General features: G+C 48.7%; 1 protein-coding gene across 1 annotated transcript; it reads left to right on the forward strand.

Moving 5' to 3' along the window:
* Positions 1-637: 637 nt before the first annotated feature.
* LOC144590995 (zinc-binding protein A33-like) lies at positions 638-9,683 on the forward strand. The gene is made up of 6 exons (XM_078395343.1): positions 638-1,048; positions 1,139-1,234; positions 4,842-5,075; positions 6,599-6,621; positions 6,717-6,832; positions 8,951-9,683. Exons 1-6 carry the CDS (start codon positions 638-640, stop codon positions 9,478-9,480), a joined length of 1,410 nt encoding a protein of 469 aa, XP_078251469.1. The 3' UTR covers positions 9,481-9,683.
* The last annotated feature ends 9,106 nt before the right edge of the window (positions 9,684-18,789 follow it).

Genomic DNA, 18,789 nt, shown 5'->3' on the forward strand with positions numbered 1-18,789 from the left:
ACAAAGCCCTAAACGGGCTTGCCCCCCCCCCCCCCCCCCCTATCAAAAATCTTCTAACCCACCACTCTAACTCCAGGTCTCTCCGGTCGGCCGACTTGGGGCTACTCACTATCCCGCGGTCTAGGCTTAAGCTCAGCGGTGACCGCGCCTTTGCGGTTGCAGCTCCGAGACTGTGGAACAGCATACCTCTCCCCATCAGAACTGCCCCCTCCATCGACTCCTTTAAGTCCAGGCTCAAAACCTATTTCTACTCCCTAGCGTTTGAGGCCCTCTGAGGGGGCGCTGTGAACTGTTTATGTATGGGCTGTTATGTTTGTGTGCCATTGTACGTTCTTTTCTTAGTACCTGGACTGATGTTCAGCACTTTGGTCAACGTGGGTTGTTTTTAAATGTGCTATACAAATAAAATTGACTTGACTTGACTTCTGTCCTGCCTTGGACAATCCCAGGACAATCTCTCCGCTTTCATCTAATTTATATTCAGGCCGGTTTAATGTCTAAGTGACCCTCCCTCGAGTGATTAGTTGGAAGTGGCCAGGACACCTTCACACTGAACATTTGCAGCCAAATAACGTCATTGCCCGAGACGGCAGCGCGCGCAGTGGAAAACACTGAACCAGGAAGAGGCGGAGTTACAATGGCTGCGAAAGACCAGGTCGAGAGTTGGACCGAGGAGGCAGTTTGTTCCATCTGCCTCGATTTCTTCACCGATCCGGTTATACTGGAGTGCGGGCACAACTTCTGCCGCCCCTGTATCACACAGAGTTGGGACAGGGAGGAGAGAAACTCCTGCCCGGAATGTAGAGAGCAGTTTGCAGACCGCACCCTCAAAGTAAATCGGGCCTTAGTTAGACTGGCTGAGAAAGCTCGAGCACTGAGCCTGAATCGGACAGAGAAGGAAAGTAAACTTCACTGCGAGAAACATCAGGAAGAACTGAAGCTGTTTTGTGAGACTGATAAGAAACTGATCTGTGTGATCTGTCGAGATGCGATGGAACACAAGACTCACAGCTTCTTACCGATAGAAGAAGCTGTTGGAATCTACAAGGTAAAAGCAAACCGATTTTGATCGCATCATTGTGTGATCTCTTCTTTATTGGCTAACAAATTTCTTCTCTGATCTCACACCCAATGCCAGAATCAGGTGAAATCATCCTTCGAATCTCTCACAAAAAAGAAATCAGAGATGCAGCAAATGGAGCAGCAACAGCAAGAGAAGATTTCTGGAGTTCTGGTGAGGTTTTCCAATTTCGATTACCACATCTTGTGCAGTTTTCGTCAACGTGATGTGTGTGTCACGTGAGGGCACCTCTCTACAGTTCAGGAGTCGAGGGTTGGGGCTATGGAGAGACACTGGGTGGGAAGGCACTGAGATGGAGTGGATGTGGAAAGGATGTTTCCACTGGTGGGACAGTCCAGGCCCAGAGATCATTGCCACTGCACTAAAGTGCGCTCTTTCATAAAGGAGGTGAGGAGGAACTTCTTTAGTCAGACAATATAGAAAATAGATAATAGATGCAGGAGTAGGCAATTCGGCCCCTTCGAGCCAGCACCACTATTCAATTGATAGACAATAGACAATAGGTGCAGGAGTAGGCCATTCAGCCCTTCGAGCCAGCACCACCATTCAATGCGATCATGACTGATCACTCTCAATCAGTACCCCTTTCATGCCTTCTCCCCATACCCCCTCACTCCGCTATCCTTAAGAGCTCTATCCAGCTCTCTCTTGAAAGCATCCAACGAACTGGCCTCCACTGCCTTCTGAGGCAGAGAATTCCACACCTTCACCACTCACGGACTGAAAAAGTTCTTCCTCATCTCCATTCTAAATTGCCTACCCCTTATTCTTAAACTGTGGCCCCTTGTTCTGGACTCCCCCAACATTGGGAACATGTTTCCTGCCTCTAATGTGTCCAATCCCCTAATTATCTTATATGTTTCAATAAGATCCCCCCTCATCCTTCTATATTCCAGTGTATACAAGCCTAATTGCTCCAGCCTTTCAACATACGACAGTCCCGCCATTCCGGTAATTAACCTAGTGAACCTACGCTGCACGCCCTCAATAGCAAGAATATCCTTCCTCAAATTTGGAGACCAAAACTGCACACAGTACTCCAGGTGCGGTCTCACCAGTGCCCGGTACAACTGTAGAAGGACCTCTTTGCTCCTATACTCAACTCCTCTTGTTATGAAGGCCAACATTCCAATGGCTTTCTTCACTGCCTGCTGTACCTGCATGCTTCCTTTCAGTGACTGATGCACTAGGACACCCAGATCTCGTTGAACATCCCCTCTACCTAACTTGACACCATTCAGATAATAATCTGCCTTTCTATTCTTACTTCCAAAGTGAATAACCTCACACTTATCTACATTAAACTGCTTCTGCCATGTACCCGCCCACTCACACAACCTGTCCAAGTCACCCTGCAGCATTATTGCATCTTCCTCACATTTCACACTACCCCCCAGTTTAGTATCTTCTGCAAATTTGCTAATGGTACTTTTAATGCCTTCATATAAGTCATTAATGTATATCGTAAATAGCTGGGGTCCCAGCACCGAACCTTGCGGTACCCCACTGGTCTCTGCCTGCCATTCCGAAAGGGGCCCGTTTATCCCCACTCTTTGCTTTCTGTCTGTCAACCAATTTTCTATCCATGTCAGTACCCTACCCCCAATACCATGTGCTCTAATTTTGCCCACTAATCTCCTATGTGGGACCTTGTCGAAGGCTTTCTGAAAGTCGAGGTACACCACATCCACTGACTCTCCCCTGTCAATTTTCCTAGTTACATCCTCAAAAAATTCCAGTAGATTTGTCAAGCATGATTTCCCCTTCGTATGGCTGATCATTCTCAATCAGTATCCCGTTCCTGCCTTCTCCCCATACCCCCTGACTCCACTATCCTTAAGAGCTCTATCTAGCTCTCTCTTGAATGCATTCGGAGAATTGGCCTCCACTGCCTTCTGAGGCAGAGAAGGCAGTGAGGAAGAGGGGAGTTAATCTGTGTAACTCACTGCGTGGAGGGCTGTAGAGGCCAGCGGATATTTTTGAGGCAGAGAGAGACAAATTCCCTATTGGAACGGTGTCAATTGTTATGGGGTGAAGGCAGGAATATGGGATTAGACCATGAATGAGCGGCGGTGTAGACTTGATCAGCCGAATGGCCCAATTCCACTCCTGTCAACTTTCCCCTTTTATCCCTACTAGCAGAATCAATAACCAGGGGACATATGCTTAATGTGTGAGGGGAAAGATTTACTACGAATATTTTTCACACAGCATATGGTGGGGGTATGGGACAGACTGCCAGAGGAGGTGGTTGAGTCAGGTATAACAACATATACAATACACAAGCTGCTGTGGACCCGTTGGGTCAAAACATCTCCTGCATTTGTGTAGCATCGTCCCCTCTCCCGCTCCCCCCTCCCCCCCCAACTCACCCACTCCGACCCCCTTAACATCAACGGGCCCCAACTGCGCAGGCGCGGACCCGAGCTTCCCATTGTGACATCGGACGGAGGTATTACTGCGCAGGGGCGGCTGACGCGCAGGGAGGGTGGAAAAGGCATTTATTAAAGTTTAAAAAGTGATATTTAAGTTTAAAAAGTGAATAACTTTTAAAATATAACAAACATTTGAACCAGACGGCAATGGTGAGTAAGATGTGCCTTATTGTTGTGCGATCGGGTACTGTTTTGGCTCAATTTCGGGTACAAATATGTATATATACAAGATGAGAGGTTTAGTAATATATAGATTTGGACCGCGATATGGATTAGAAAGGTTTAGAATGACTGGGACCAAAAGCGGGCAGGTGGAACCAGAGTAGGTGAGTCACCTTGGGCAAGTTGGACTGCTATTGAGGGCGTGCAGCGTAGGTTTACTAGGTTAATTCCCGGAATGGAGGGACTGTCATATGTTGAAAGACTGGAGCGACTAGGCTTGTATACACTGGAATTTAGATGGATGAGAGGAGATCTTATCAAAACGTATAAGATTATTAAGGGGTTGGACACGTTAGAGGCAGGAAACATGTTCCCAATGTTGGGGAGTCCAGAACAAGGGGCCACAGTTTAAGAATAAGGGGGAGGCCATTTAGAACTGAGATGAGGAAAACGTTTTTCAGTCAGAGAGTTGTGAATCTGTGGAATTCTCTGCCTCAGAAGGCAGTGGAGGCCAATTCTCTGAATGCATTCAAGAGAGAGCTAGATAGAGCTCTTAAGGATAGCAGAGTCAGGGGGTATGGGGAGAAGGCAGGAACGGGGTACTGATTGAGAATGATCAGCCATGATCACATTGAATGGTGGTGCTGGCTCAAAGGGCCGAATGGCCTCCTGCACCTATTGTCTATTGACTTGTTTCCACACAGTCACCTATGTGACTCTACGATTTGCTGGTGTCTCCTTCTTCTGGTGACATGGTTCTAGTCTGATCTCGGTGCTGTCCGTGTTATTCATGCATTCTCCCTGTGACAGCGAGGGATTCAAATCACATCCCAAAGTCAGATGGGTTAGATGACCAGATGGCAACTGCATGTTATGCTCGTGAAAGTGGGCGGTGGGCGAATGAGTGGGAATGAACGGGCAGGCGAAATGGAATAAGCATTAAGACAAGCTTTTGAATTGCCACGGTAATTAAACACACGGATTAAACCCAAGTGAATGGGACTATCGTAGATGTCTACAAAGGGCAGCATGGACATGGTGGGCCAAATAGATTATTATTGTGCTCCATGCCACAAGGGTGATTTACCAACTACCCCCTCCCATATCGTTAGGAAACACAATAGAGTAATATTACATATTGATCGTCACCTTCCCTTTCACAGGAACAGTCACACGACCTTCAGTCACAGATGACATCCCATTTTGCTGACCTGCACCAGATTCTCACTGAGAAAGAGCGGCGCGTGCTGGCGGATATCCGGGAAGAAGAGGAGAAGATTCGACACCCAATGGAGAAAAGTCTTCAAGAGATTCAAGCGAATTTAAATTCCATCCAAAAGGAACTCTCAACGTTGCAGAAACAGATGGATCAAAAAGACAACGGGATATTTCTGAAGGTGAGGGGTTACCCTGCTGTTAGGCGAAGTGAAACTGCACAGTCACAACATGGTGGGTGACATTTCTGAAATTAATGCATCATTCACCCGTAATTCAGAGCTGGGTCAATGTTCCGTCTGTTCCAGCGCCGTGCCGCTGTTCTTCCCAAATGAAAGGACCTCCTGATTAAACTGTGTGATCTCAACACGGCCTGCAAACTCCTTGAGAAAGAGTCGCTGTGACCTTGTCACTGAGTTAGTGAACGTGTAATATTTCCCCGAAAAGAAGGAAAATCTGCAGGGATCATAAGACCAAGGGGAAAGTCTTTTGTATGGTCAGCATTAGAGGAAAAGGAGTTTGTGGCGTTAGAGCATCCCCGTGAAGGCAGTCTAATGATTTTAGTCTGGGATACACATTGGAATCTGACCTCCTCAACAGCACTTAATTGGACCTGTCCTATCCCTAGTTATCCTTCTGCTCTTAAAGGGGAATGTTCTCCGCCGGTTATTCTTTTGCTGGTAATACACTCGTAGAATCTTGTCGAGGAGGTTGTCACAATTATCCGACCTACATCATGAGCACCTTGCAGAGATTTCATGACGTTAACCATGAAATGATGTTACAGTAATGGAGGCAACACAAAAGTGAATCATCGGGATCATTGCAGGATGAGGGGCTGGTCTCATCAGCTGTCCTTATCGAGGTTGGATCGATATTCCTTGCAGTTTAAAAGGATGAACAGTCGTTTTACCATTGTCTCCAAGGTCCACGACTGGACAGAGGGCAGTGAATCTCTGGAATTCTCTAACCCAGAGACATTTGGGGATTTAAACTGTTGGCAGTATTTGAACCAGGAGGAGAGACTTTTTTTGTTGTTGAAACTTCCAGGAAATGAACATGAGGGGAATGGGGGAAAAGGGGGAGTTCTGTCCTGGGCAAGATTAGCCATGGCCACATTGTGGGGGTTAGCATTGAAATCTAGAATGTGGCACACACATCATCGTTTGTCATCTGTCATCCATGAATTGGATCTGAAGGGAATGGGGCACACAGGGGGAAAACTCTTGTGCTTATCCAGCTTCCCCTTCAATGTATCTCCAGTAATGGCTTCAGCCACTTTTGTGCGATTGAGTTCCACGTTCCCTTTGCTGCATTACTAATGGGATTTATTAAAGGCCATCCCATATTTCATCTTTGAATTTTGTTCTCCCTAAAAGTAGGAATACTATTATTCGCCCCACCCATTTAAATCCACAGATAATCTTAAATCATTCCACCCCTTCATTCCCTGCCATCTTCTTCAGATAACACCCCACCATCTTCGCATTCTTCCCCGTAACATGCCCCCTCTCAATTATGGCATAATTTTCATGTGCTTTCCGTGTGTTCTTTGTCCCTACAGAAATACTGTATCCACTTTATGTGTGCCTGCCGCAATAAGAGTTGGTAAATACGAATCTTGTGTCAATTTGCTTGCCATTTCGGTTGTTGGGATGCAGATATTCTGGCCCAGTTATTCAGATTTGTGTTTTGTTTCTTTCAGGAGGCAGCTGGTCGGAAAAGGAGGTAGGATACACTCTTGATTAAAACGGTGATGTTTTCGTAGAACAGCTCCGAAATTGTTGAAGGTCAGATTCTAACCAGCTGTTAAATATTTGCAGGGTTCGTGATGAGGTTAATACATTGTCAGTGACAGACAGGGCCTTGCCGATTGAAAAGATTCATAACCACTTTGTGTTGAACACGTTGTGGAGAGAAACCTGTGTCATTCAACGAGGTAAAACATGTTCAGTTTCCATTCTTCTTATTGTTTACACCACAAATGTAAGCATTACGCAGTAATTGTACCCGCCTCCGCCTCTGGCATCTCGTTCTATCTCTCGACCATTCACCGTCTGAAAACATTGACCTTCACTGCCTTTCCCAATTTTACCATCTCACCTTAAATTGATGCCCTCAATCTTTAGACTTCAGAAAATTCCGTCTTTCATTCTTCAGCCCATTACACCCGCTAATTAAGATCACTCTTCATCTCAGATAACCTTCTTCCCTGTCCATGACGCCATCAATGTTAATGTCCTCCACAAAACTACTAACCATGCCACCCACATACTCATACAAAGCGCCCATATAAATAACGACCAACAATGGACAGAGCATCAAGGTCTGTGGCACACCTTTTGAGAGACTCCAGTGTGCATCCCTCCACCAACCCGCTGTCTTCTGACTTCAGGCCACGGCTCTGCTCCATTGTGTAACTCGCCCTGTATTCGCTCAGATCCAAACATCCAGCCCGCGTACCACGCAGAGGGTTGAAGTTGTTTCTCCAGCATAGCAGTAAATATCTGGAATTGTGTGACCTGATTAATGGCGACAGGCCAGATTTTTGGATATATGTGAAGGGAAAATAGTTGGATATTGGGAAGATCATTAAACTGAGGGTTATGGTGAAGTCACACTGAAGAGGAATTGGAGCCAGCTTAGATCAGCCATGATCACATTGAACAGAGGATGTGCCTGAGGGGCGGCGCCTACTCCCGTATCTACTTTCGTTCTGTCTTATTTTTTTCCTACTTAAACAAAGATAAGCTCTGCGCAGAGGGAATGCAGCAACGATAGACAATACTTGTTTCTGTAATGATATGTGTTGTGCGGGCCTGTGTTGAGTAGACTTGGCCTGTGTACTCGAGAGTTCAGTTGTATTTGGGGAGATCTGACTGTTCAGTGGGCTGGGTGTAGGGAGGATTTCTCCCATGTCTGAGGGGTCTGAAGCCAGCAGCCACCCTCTCAGAATGTGGGCTGGACCATTTAGGACAGAGATAAGGAGTCATTGCCGCACGCAAAGTCTGGGGAACCTTAGGAATTCCCTGCACTGGTGGCTGAGAAGACTCAGTCTTTCAGTACTCTTGGAGCCAGAGTGCCATGGTTGTACATTACAGGGTCAGGCCCTTCAGCCCATCGTGCCCATCTCCATCTTTTGTCCCGGCCAAACAAATCCCATTTGCTCGCATTAGAACCGTGTTATTTTACACCTTGATGGCTAAATTGCAATGCCTCTGAAATGTCGTGATGACATCTGATTCCACCACCTACTTCATGACAATAAAGTATCGGTGATCTAGCCTATATTCTGCTGCAGACTTTGACAGACTTCCTTGCTGTCCACAACAATACCCGTTCTCCACAAACTTAGTAATCACACCTTCTACCTCTAACCACCAAACCAATTACGGGTCCATTTTACCAACTCGTCTTGGATCCCACCTGACTTCGCTTTCTGGACCAGCCTTACATGCGGAACATTGTCAAGTCCCTCAGTGAAGTTCATATATTGGTTCACAACGAGACCAGAGTGTTCTTGGTTGCACAGACGCATTAAATCCACCCTCCAATAAATAAAGCAAGTAACCAGTAGCAGATTGCCTCGCCCGTCCAGTCCACTCTCGTTCAGTGTGATCACCGCAACTCCACCCCACATCTCTACCTCCTCTTTAACCACCTCTAATTACCCCTCACACCAGTCTCCTCATCTTCCGATCTGCCTCTCCCTCGCCATCTACTGGCAAGATATTTGACTGCCCGCCTTATTTCTCCATCCCCACCCGCAATTTCTCGTTCATTCTCACTTTCCGCATTTGTTTTCCCCGTCCGCATGCACCACTCCCTCCCATTCCCGATAACCCGCGGGATTTTCCCTCTACAACCCGGTTAAAAACGCCGGTAAAGATGTCTGTTGTCCACCCGATATGGTTGTGGGTGAAACCCCGGGCAGGGTTTCAGTTGTCCGCCCGCCTGTGCCTGAGGCCGAGCGGCCTCTCCCCCGGTCTCGGGGCCGCGCTGCCCGAGTCTCCCCCCGACCCCCGGGGACTCTCTGATTCTCTGCTTCTCCCCCCAGTCTCCGTCACCCTGGATGTGGAAACAGCGCATGCGCAGCTCGAGGTGTCTGAGGATCGGAAGAGGGTGAGATGGACCCGGACCTGGAGGAGTCTCCCTGACACCGGGAAGAGGTTTACAGACTGGCCGTGTGTGCTGGGATCGGAGGGATTCACATCGGGGAGACATTACTGGGAGGTGGAGGTGGCGGGGAGTGAGGGCTGGAGTCTGGGAGTCGCCGCAGAGTCTGTGGAGAGGAAGGGAGAGATCACACTGACCCCGGAGACTGGATTCTGGAGCATCAGTTGGTGGGAGGACCAGTTTGATGCAGAGACCGACCCTCCATCCCCTCTCCCCGCCCGTCCCATCCCCGGGAGGGTGGGGGTTTATCTCAGTTACGAGTCCGGGACAGTTTCATTTTACGACGCGGACACCACGTCCCATCTCCACACCTTCACTGGGAATAAATTCACGGAGAAACTTTATCCTTTCTTCTGGCCTTGCGATGGCCAGTGGCTGAGAATCTGCTCCGGTTCCGCTCCGGGTGTGTAAAAGGGTCGGGTCCCGGGACCGGCGTCAGGAGCGGGGCTCAGGGGCTGTGGGGCAGAAACCCGGTGGACAACAGGTCGGCGCTGAACGGCTCCCATTTAATCCCCAAATTCCGCGTCGTAAAAAAACCCCAGTGAGCGCGGAAATAAAACCAGGGGGAATGTAAATGTGGGAAGAGAGAAATAAACAGCAAGTGGAATCAGAGCTGTCGATCTGTTCATTTCAACACGTTAACCACGTCACTTCTTGGTCCCGCCACTAGATGGCAGCAACGTCACGCGGTGCGACCACAGACCAGCTGTAACTTTGAGTATTAACTTTGACAACAGCTGGAATCTGATTTAATAAGTGACATTTCTCACCTGCTACCATACCTGCGACCAAAACCACATGCATGGCTTAAAATGTGGAATAAAAGCAGAAATTGCCCGCAAAACTCAGCAGGTCAGGGAGCATCTGCAAGGTGAAACAGACCTTACATTTCAATAGACAATAGGTGCAGGAGTAGGCCATTCGGCCCCTCGAGCCAGCACCGCCATTCAATGTGATCACGGCTGATCATTCTCAATCAGTACCCCGTTCCTGCCTCTAGCGTGTCCAGTCCCTTAATACTCTTACATGTTTCAATAAGATCCCCTCTCATCCTTCTAAATTGCAGCGTACACAAGCCCAGTCGCTCCAGTCTTTCAACAGACGACAGTCCCACCATTCCGGGAATTAATTCGGGCAGTCAGTCAAGGAGTAACAAGTTTAGTTTAGTTTCGAGATACAGCGCGGAAGCAGGCTCTTTGGCCCACCTAGTCCGCACCGACCAGCGATCCCCGCACATTAACACGACCCTACACACGCACTCGGGACAATTTACAATTTTACCGAGGCTAATTAACCTGCAAACCTGTCGTCTTTGGAATGTGGGAGGAAACATGAGCACCCGCAGAAAACCCACGCGGGTCACGGAGAGTCAAGTCAAGTTTATTTGTCACACATATACAAGATGTGCAGTGAAATGAAAGTGGCAACGCCTGCGGATTGTGCTAAACTACAAAACACAATAGAAAAAAAAAATTTAACATAAAAAATAAATTAAAACAGTAAATTAAATTAGTCCCTGGTGATATGAGAGTTAACAGTCCTGATGGCCTGTGGGAAGAAACTCCGTCTCATCCTCTCTGTTTTCACAGCGTGACAGCGGAGGCGTTTGCCTGACCGTAGCAGCTGGAACAGTCCGTTGCTGGGGTGGTAGGGGTCCCCCATAATGTTGCTGGCTCTGGATCTGCACCTCCTGATGTATAGGTCCTGCAGGGGAGCGAGTGTAGTTCCCATAGTGCGTTCAGCCGAACGCACTACTCTCCGCAGAGCCTTCCTGTCCTGGGCAGAGCTGTTCCCGGGTTCGATCCTGACCACCGGTGCTGTCTGTTCGGAGTTTGTACGTGCTTCCTGTGACCCTGTGAACCTCTTTCCCACTCTCCGAGCTTCCCCCAAACCTACTCTCCCTCTCACAGACCCCCTTCCGAAACTGCCCCCCCCCCTCCCATCTCAGTGACTCCCTCTCTCATTGACCCCCTTCCCCGACCCCCCTCAGAAGGCAATGGAGGCCAGTTCTCTGAATGCATTCAAGAGAGAGCTAGATGGAGCTCTTAAGGATAGCGGAGTCAGGGGGTACGGGGAGAAGGCGGGAACGGGGTACTGATTGAGAATGATCAGCCATGACCACATTGAATGGCGGTGCTGGCTCGAAGGGCCGAATGGCCTACTCCTGCACCTATTGTCTATTGTCCTCAACCTTCAGCACAGCTCTGAGATGTAACGGTTTCAGCAGGAAAAGCAAAACCTGTGGTATCTTCCTCCCTTACTCGATTGTGGTTTACCTTAGTCCCAAAACGAACAGGAAACCGAGACGCAAACTAGGTCAGTCACATGGGCAGGAAACAACTGCAGGTGCTGCGTTAAATCGGAGAATAGGCACAAAATGCTGGAGTGACTCAGCGGGCCAGGCAGCATCTCTGGAGAGAAGGAGAAGACTCTGATGAAGGGTCTCGACCCGCAAATGTCACCCATTCCTTCTGTCCAGACAGAGATGCTGCCTGTCTTGCTGAGTTACTCCAGCATTTGGTGTCTATCTTAGGTCAGCCGCCTTGCCTTGCAAAGCTGTTTGCTGCTTGCTGAGGGGGTGATGGGACTGGGTAGAGGGGGCTTCTCTCCGTGTCTACCAGGGAGTGTGTAACAGGTCAGTGCAGAGGGAACTTCATTCTTCATCTAACCCTTGCCCTGTGTTTAAAAAAAATATCATCCAAAATGCTTTATTTCAATTATACACAAATACAGAGTAGTAACAAAATCAAGACTGCCATTTGGCACTTTACAATCAAGCTGTTTGGTTCAGTTTGGAGATACAGCGCGGAAACAAGCCCTTCGGCCCACCGAGTCCGCACCGACCAGCGATCCCCGCACATTAACACTATCCTGCACACACTGGGGACAATTTACGTTTCCACTAAGCCAATTAACCTACATACAATAGACAGTAGACAATAGGTGCAGGAATAGACCATTCGGCCCTTCGAGCCAGCATCGCCATTTAATGTGATCATGGCTGACCATTCATAATCAGTACCCCGTTCCTGCCCTATCCCCATACCCCCTGACTCCGCTATCATTAAGAGCTCTATCTAACTCTCTCTTGAATGCATTCAGAGAATTGGCCTCCACTGCCTTCTGGGGCAGAGAATTCCACAGATTTACAACTCTCTGAGTGAAAACTTTTTTCCTCATCTCCGCTATAAATGGCCTCCTGCACCTATTTTCTATGTTTCCATATGTCAATAGAGTATTAATTAATTCATTCATTCATTCATTAATGTGTTGCTGTTGTGAAATCAGGAAAACCAATCTAACTTGAGGAAGAAGTAGTCAGGGGAGAAATTCCCACTGATGATGAAAGTCGCTGTAAATAGTGACGGTCTTACTTTCTAAAGACCTTTTGTCACAAGCTCTGCATTTCTCTTTAATCTGCCACATCTTTGTCATAGATTCATAGAGTCGTGGAGTGGTACAGCATGGAAACAGACCCTTCGGCCCATCTTGCCCACACCGGCCTTTTTCCCATTTGTTCCCACTCGACTCTCCCCACCCTTTACCCCTGTCCTGACATTCCTCACCACTGCTTCTGTCTCACTCGGCTCATTCAGACCACCCCAGTCCCCCACTTCTCCTATTCATTTATGTGACCCTCTCACTCTCTAAGCCTCTCGCTTGCAACTCATTACTCTCTCTCTCTCCCTCTCGCTTGCAACTCATTACTCTCTCTCTCTCTCTCTCTCTCTCTCTCTCTCTCTCTCTCTCTCTCTCTCTCTCTCTCTCTCTCTCTCTCGCAACTCATTACTCTCTCTCTCTCTCTCTCTCTCTCTCTCTCTCTCTCTCTCTCTCTCTCTCTCTCTCTCTCTCTCTCTCTCTCTACCTCTCTCTCTCTACCTCTCTCCCTCTACCTCTCTCTCTCTACCTCTCTCTCTCTACCTCTCTCTCTCTACCTCTCTCTCTCGACCTCTCTCTCTCTACCTCTCTCTCTCTCTCTCTCTCTACCTCTCTCTCTACCTCTCTCTCTCTACCTCTCTCTCTCTACCTCTCTCGCTCTACCTCTCTCTCTCTACCTCTCTCTCTACCTCTCTCTCTCTACCTCTCTACCTCTCTCTCTGCCTCTCTACCTCTCTCTCTACCTCTCTCTCTACCTCTCTCTCTACCTCTCTCTCTACCTCTCTCTACACCTCTCTCGACACCTCTCTCTACACCTCTCCCTCTCTCTCTCTCTCTCTCTCTCTCTCTCTCTCTCTCTCTCTCTCTTTCTCTCTTTCTCTCTTTCTCTTTCTCTCTCTCTCCCCATCTGGCTTTTTCTCCAGCTGTTTTACTGCTGCCTAAAGGTGGCATGTTACTGCATGTGAGAATCACCCTTTGCAAGCAGGATAGCCTGGGGTCTTGTGAATCAGTGAGTCACCCAGCTACACAGAGTTGTTTATGTTGAATTCTAATATTAGATATCCAATAAATAAATGCAAAGTCAGTTGTGCAATCAATGCAGGATATGAGCAATCCATCATCTAAAACGCTGTCTAAAGTCAGGAACAAGACCAGTTGCAGTTGTCGTGCAATGGAGAAGCATTTCTCAAGATAAAAGTGACACAAACAGTGGTTGGAAATAAAAACTCCTCGTGCTAGTTGGCATCTTGCTCAAACAAGCATTGCTACTGGTAACCACGAGACCAAACGCAGGATCGGCGATCGTTTCGCTCAATGCCCTCGCTCAGTCCGCCTTAGCCAACCTGATCTCCCAGTGGCTGAGCACTTCAACTCCCCCTCCCACCCCCAGTCTGGCCTTTCTGTCCTGGGCCTCCTCCATTGTCAGAGTGAGGCCCAGCGCAAATTGGAGGAACAGCACCTCACATTTCGTTTGGGCATCTTGCAGCCCAGCGGTATGAACATTGATTTCTCTAACTTCAGATAGTTCCTCGGTCCCTCTCTTCCCCCCCCTCCTCCTCCTTCCCAGTTCTCCCACTAATCTTCCTGTCTCCAACTACATCCTATCTTTGTCCCTCCACCTCCCCTGACATCAGTCTGAAGAACGGTCTCGACCCGAAACGTCACCGTTCTTCCTCTCCTGAGATGCTGCCTGACCCGCTGAGTTGCTCCAGTGTTTTGTGATTGCTACTGGTACTAAGCTTGCTGGAGCGTTACACTGTGGTTCGTGTGGTCCCATGTGGTGCTGTCTCTTCTGCAAACTCAGCGGGCTGCGAAACCTCGCAAAGACGCATTGATCAGGCACCTGGTGCCATTTAGTGTCATCGAGTCATACAGCACGGAAACAGGCCCTTCGGCCCAACTTCCCCATGCCGACCAAGAAGCCCCACCTACGCATGTCTCAGCTGCCCGCGTTTGGCTGACACCCTTCCGAACCTTTCCTATCCATGGGCATAGAGTCATACAGCACGGAAACAGGCCTTTCAGTCCAACTTCCCCATGCCATAGAGTCATAGAGTTATAGTGTCATACAACACAGAAACAACTTCCCCATGTCAACCATGATGCCCCATCTACGCTAGTCTCACCTGCCCGCGTTTGGCCCATATCCCACCAAGCCTTTCCTACCCACGGGCATAGATTCATACAGCACAGAAACAGGCCTTTTGACCCAACCTCCCCATGCCAACCATGGTGCCCCATCTACGCTAGTCCCACCTGCCCACGTTTGGCCCATATCCCACCAAGCCTTTCCTACCCATGAGCATAGATTCATACAGCACAGAAACAGGCCTTTCGGCCCAACCTCCCCATGCCAACCATGACGCCCCATCTACGCTAGTCCCACCTGCCCGCTTTTGGCCCATATCCCACCAAGCCTTTCCTACCCACGGGCATAGATTCATACAGCACAGAAACAGGCCTTTTGGCCCAACCTCCCCATGCCAACCATGATGCCCCATCTACGCTAGTCCCACCTGCCTGCGTTTGGCCCATATCCCTCTTGATACAGCGTGGAAACAGGCCCTTCATCCCAACTCGCCAACACTGGGCCAACGTGTCCCGGCTGCACTAGTCCCACCTGCCTGCATTTGGCCCATATCCCTCCAAACCTGTCCCATCTCTGGTGAAAAAGGATGGGTGATGTTTTGGGTGGGAACCCTTCGCAAGAGGTCTTGTTAGTCAGTCACTGGTCCTGGTCTTTTTCCTATCCTTAGAAGGTGACAGATGATGAATTGGTCATATCCTGCATTGTTTATTGGTTAGCTAATTGCCTAAAATGCAACACAAACACATTTCACAACTGGTCCATGACTCACAAGCCCTTAGACACTGATGTTGCGAAACGGTGATTCTAGTTTACGTGGTGTCTATCGGACGGATAAAAAGTGAGTATTAGCGTGATAGAACATGGAAACAGGTCTTCAGGCCCAATGTTCCATGCTAATTCAGCAGCCGATCTGAGCTATTTGACTGCCTCTGACCCTTATCCCTCTAAACCTTTGAGAAAGGATCAGGTAGCAACAAGGAACTGCAGATGCCTGCTAGGAGCTGGAGTAACTCGGCGAGTCAGGCAGCATCTCCGAAGTTTAGCTTTGAGATACAGCACGGAAACAGGCCCTTCGGCCCACCGAGTCCGTGCCGACCATCGATCCCCACACACTAGCACTATCCTACACACACGAGGGACAATTTACAATTTTACAAAGCCAATTAGCCAACAAACCTGTATGTCTTTGGAGTGTGGGAGGAAACCGAAGACATGGAGAAAACCCACGCAGGTCACGGGGAGAACGTACAAACTCCGTACAGACTGGCACCCATAGTCAAGATCAAACCCGGGTCTCTGGCGCTCTAACGCAGCAACTCTACCGCTGCGCCGCCATGCCGACCTTTTCAAATAGTCACTTGTATACCAAAACTCTCGTTTGTTTGTTTGTTTGTTCCTGAACTACAGCCAAAATGGTACACAATAGCACGACAATTTTAGGCCCACCTTACTCACCGTCGTCCCTTTGGTGCTAATGGAAGAAGTTTAATTGAAATCGGTGTTATATTTTTTATGTTATTCACATTTTAATGAAGGAGGGGGGGCGAGGAGAGGGTGCTACGCCAATGCAGGAGGGGTTTGGGCCCAACAGGTCCACTTGGTTTCGTTTAGTAATAAGATTACTTGGTGATTTTGGTATTGTGGCGGTGGGCTGTCATTATTAATGTTTCATAAATATTATTATTGTGAACAATTGGACAAATTTAGTTTCGATAAAGTACTTAAAAAAACAAAAAGGCAACAGAATCGAACCCAGGAGCATAGAAGTGCAACTGAGAAGGAGTTTCCCAAATGCAACTGCTTGCTGTGGGAAAGGGAAAATGTCCTCGAGCTGTCACACGGAAGTGAATAATGATACTTTCTGTATGAGCCGACACAAATGCCCCCACTCGGATCACACCATTTCTACATCTTCATGAGGTTTTTTTTCAATCTGGTGGCAGGGTCCCAACAGCAACTAGTTCAGAAGGACAGTTCAGAAGACAGACACAAAAGTCAAGTCAAGTCAATTTTATTAGTGTAGCACATTTAAACACAACCCACGTCGACCAAAGTGCTGTACATCAATGCAGCTGCTACTAAAAAAAGAACATACAACAGCACACGAACCTAACAACACATACATAAACAGTTTACAGTTCACAACGCCCCTTCAGAGGGCCTCAAACGCTAGGGAATAGAAGTAGGTTTTGAGCCTGGACTTAAAGGAGTCGATGGGGGGGGGAGTTCTGATGGGGAGAGGGATGCTGTTCCACAGTCTAAGAGCTGCAACCGCAAAAGCGCGATCACCCCTGAGCTTAAGCCTAGACCGTGGGATAGTCAGTAGCCCCAAGTCGGCCGACCTGAGGGACCTGGAGATAGAGTGGTGGGTTAGAAGATATTTGATATTGGGGGGGGGGGGGGGGGGGGGGGCAAGCCCATTTAGGGCTTTGTATGTGAATAGGAGGATCTTGAAGTTGATTCTGTACTGTATTGGGAGCCAGTGGAGAGAAGGCTGGAGTAACTCAGCGGGTCAGACTGCCTCCCTGGAGAAAGGGAATAGGTGAACTTTTTCGGGTCGAGACCCTTCCTCAGACTGAAAGTCAGTCTCCCCAGTCAGGAGAACCAAGGTTGTCTCGCTCAGTTTTAGCCGGTTGCCAAACATTTTAACTCCCCTTCCCATTCCCCGACTGACCTTTCTGTCCTGGGTCTCGTCCTTCCACTCTCAGAGTGGGGCAACACGCAAATTGGAGGAACAACACCTCATATTTCGTTTGGGCAGCTCATACCCCAGCAGTATGAACGTTGATTTTTCAGATTTCAGGTGGCCCCTTGGATTCCTTTCCTCTGCCCCCCCTTCCCCCCCCCCCCCCCCCCCACTCCAGCCGCCCTTGTATTTCCTCTGTTTACATCCTTGTACCCCTTCGTTACCACCTCTTCCCCAGTGAACAAGGGACAAAGGGGCTGAGTAGTTGCCTAAATCAACCGTGTAATATTGACACCCGCTTGTTGCAAAGCTAATTATTACACAGCAAAAGTGCAGAAAGATGAGGTTTTTCTGAAGTGCCCTAGATGCAGTGCGGTCTTGCAACTTTTCTGCAGTTCTTTCGCCTCCGCCTCGCCTTTACCATCAGAGCAGAGGATCAAGAACGTCTCCACCACATCTTAAAGACCATAGCTTCCTGTTGGTGAGCTGGTACTGAATGTCTACCATTTTGTGTCTGCACTTCAGTGTGAAGAAGGGTCTCACCCCGTTCCTTCTCTCCCGAGATGCTGCCTGACCCGCTGAGTTACTCCAGCATTTTGTGTCTACCTTCCATTTTAACCAGTACCTGCAGTTTATTTTCCTACAGAGACACTGAATGTTTGCCTTGGTGCATGTGATCTACCTCTCTTCTCCGCCTCTCCCCCTAACACTCTTTTAAATTACCTTCCTTTCACTCTCACTGTCCCCTTCCCCCTCACCCACCTTTTCCTCCCTCCCCCCACTCTTCCCTGACCCCTGACGGTGGGCCGAAGGGCCTGTTTCCGCGCTGTATCTTAAAAAAAATTTTTTTTTAAACTCTACCGCTGCGCCACCGTGCCGCTCGATGGAGCATGTTGGTCAGCATGGGCAACTTGGGCTGAAGGGCCTGTTTGCACATTGTATGACTCTGTGACTATGAATGATCTCACTGATCTGCACGCAGAAAATAGTCTCGCGGTACCTTGGCGCACAAGATAAGATGGAGACCATTGAACCATTGAACATTGAGGAAGGGCAGGACTTGCCCAAGAAGATGTTCCTACCAGGAGAAAATTGATGATGGAAGGTGGGACTAGCGTAGATGGGGCGTCATGGTTGGCATGGGGAAGTTGTTTCTGTGTTGTATGACACTATAACTGTCTGACTCTATGGCATGGGGAAGTTGGGCTGAAAGGCCCGTTTCCGTGCTGTATGACTCTATGCCCATGGATAGGAAAGGTTTGGAAGGGTGTCGGCCAAACGCGGGCAGCTGAGACAAGCGTAGGTGGGGCTTCTTGGTCGGCATGGGGAAGTTGGGCTGAAGGGCCTGTTTCCGTGCTGTAAGACTCGATGACACTAAATGGCACCAGGTGCCTGATCAATGCGTCTTTGCGAGGTTTCGCAGCCCGCTGAGTTTGCAGAAGAGACAGCACCACATGGGACCACACGAACCACAGTGTAACGCTCCAGCAAGCTTAGTACCAGTAGCAATCACAAAACGCTGGAGCAACTCAGCGGGTCAGGCAGCATCTCAGGAGAGGAGGAACGG

Source organism: Rhinoraja longicauda, unplaced genomic scaffold, assembly GCF_053455715.1.
Source record: "Rhinoraja longicauda isolate Sanriku21f unplaced genomic scaffold, sRhiLon1.1 Scf000455, whole genome shotgun sequence".
Lineage (NCBI taxonomy): Eukaryota > Metazoa > Chordata > Chondrichthyes > Rajiformes > Arhynchobatidae > Rhinoraja > Rhinoraja longicauda.

Coding starts and splice junctions, on each gene's coding strand:
- LOC144590995 (XM_078395343.1), top strand. CDS start 638: ATGGCTGCGAAAGACCAGGTCGAGAGTTGGACCGAGGAGGCAGTTTGT. Junction 1,049..1,138: donor AAGCTGTTGGAATCTACAAG/GTAAAAGCAAAC, acceptor ACCCAATGCCAG/AATCAGGTGAAATCATCCTT. Junction 6,622..6,716: donor GCAGCTGGTCGGAAAAGGAG/GTAGGATACACT, acceptor AAATATTTGCAG/GGTTCGTGATGAGGTTAATA.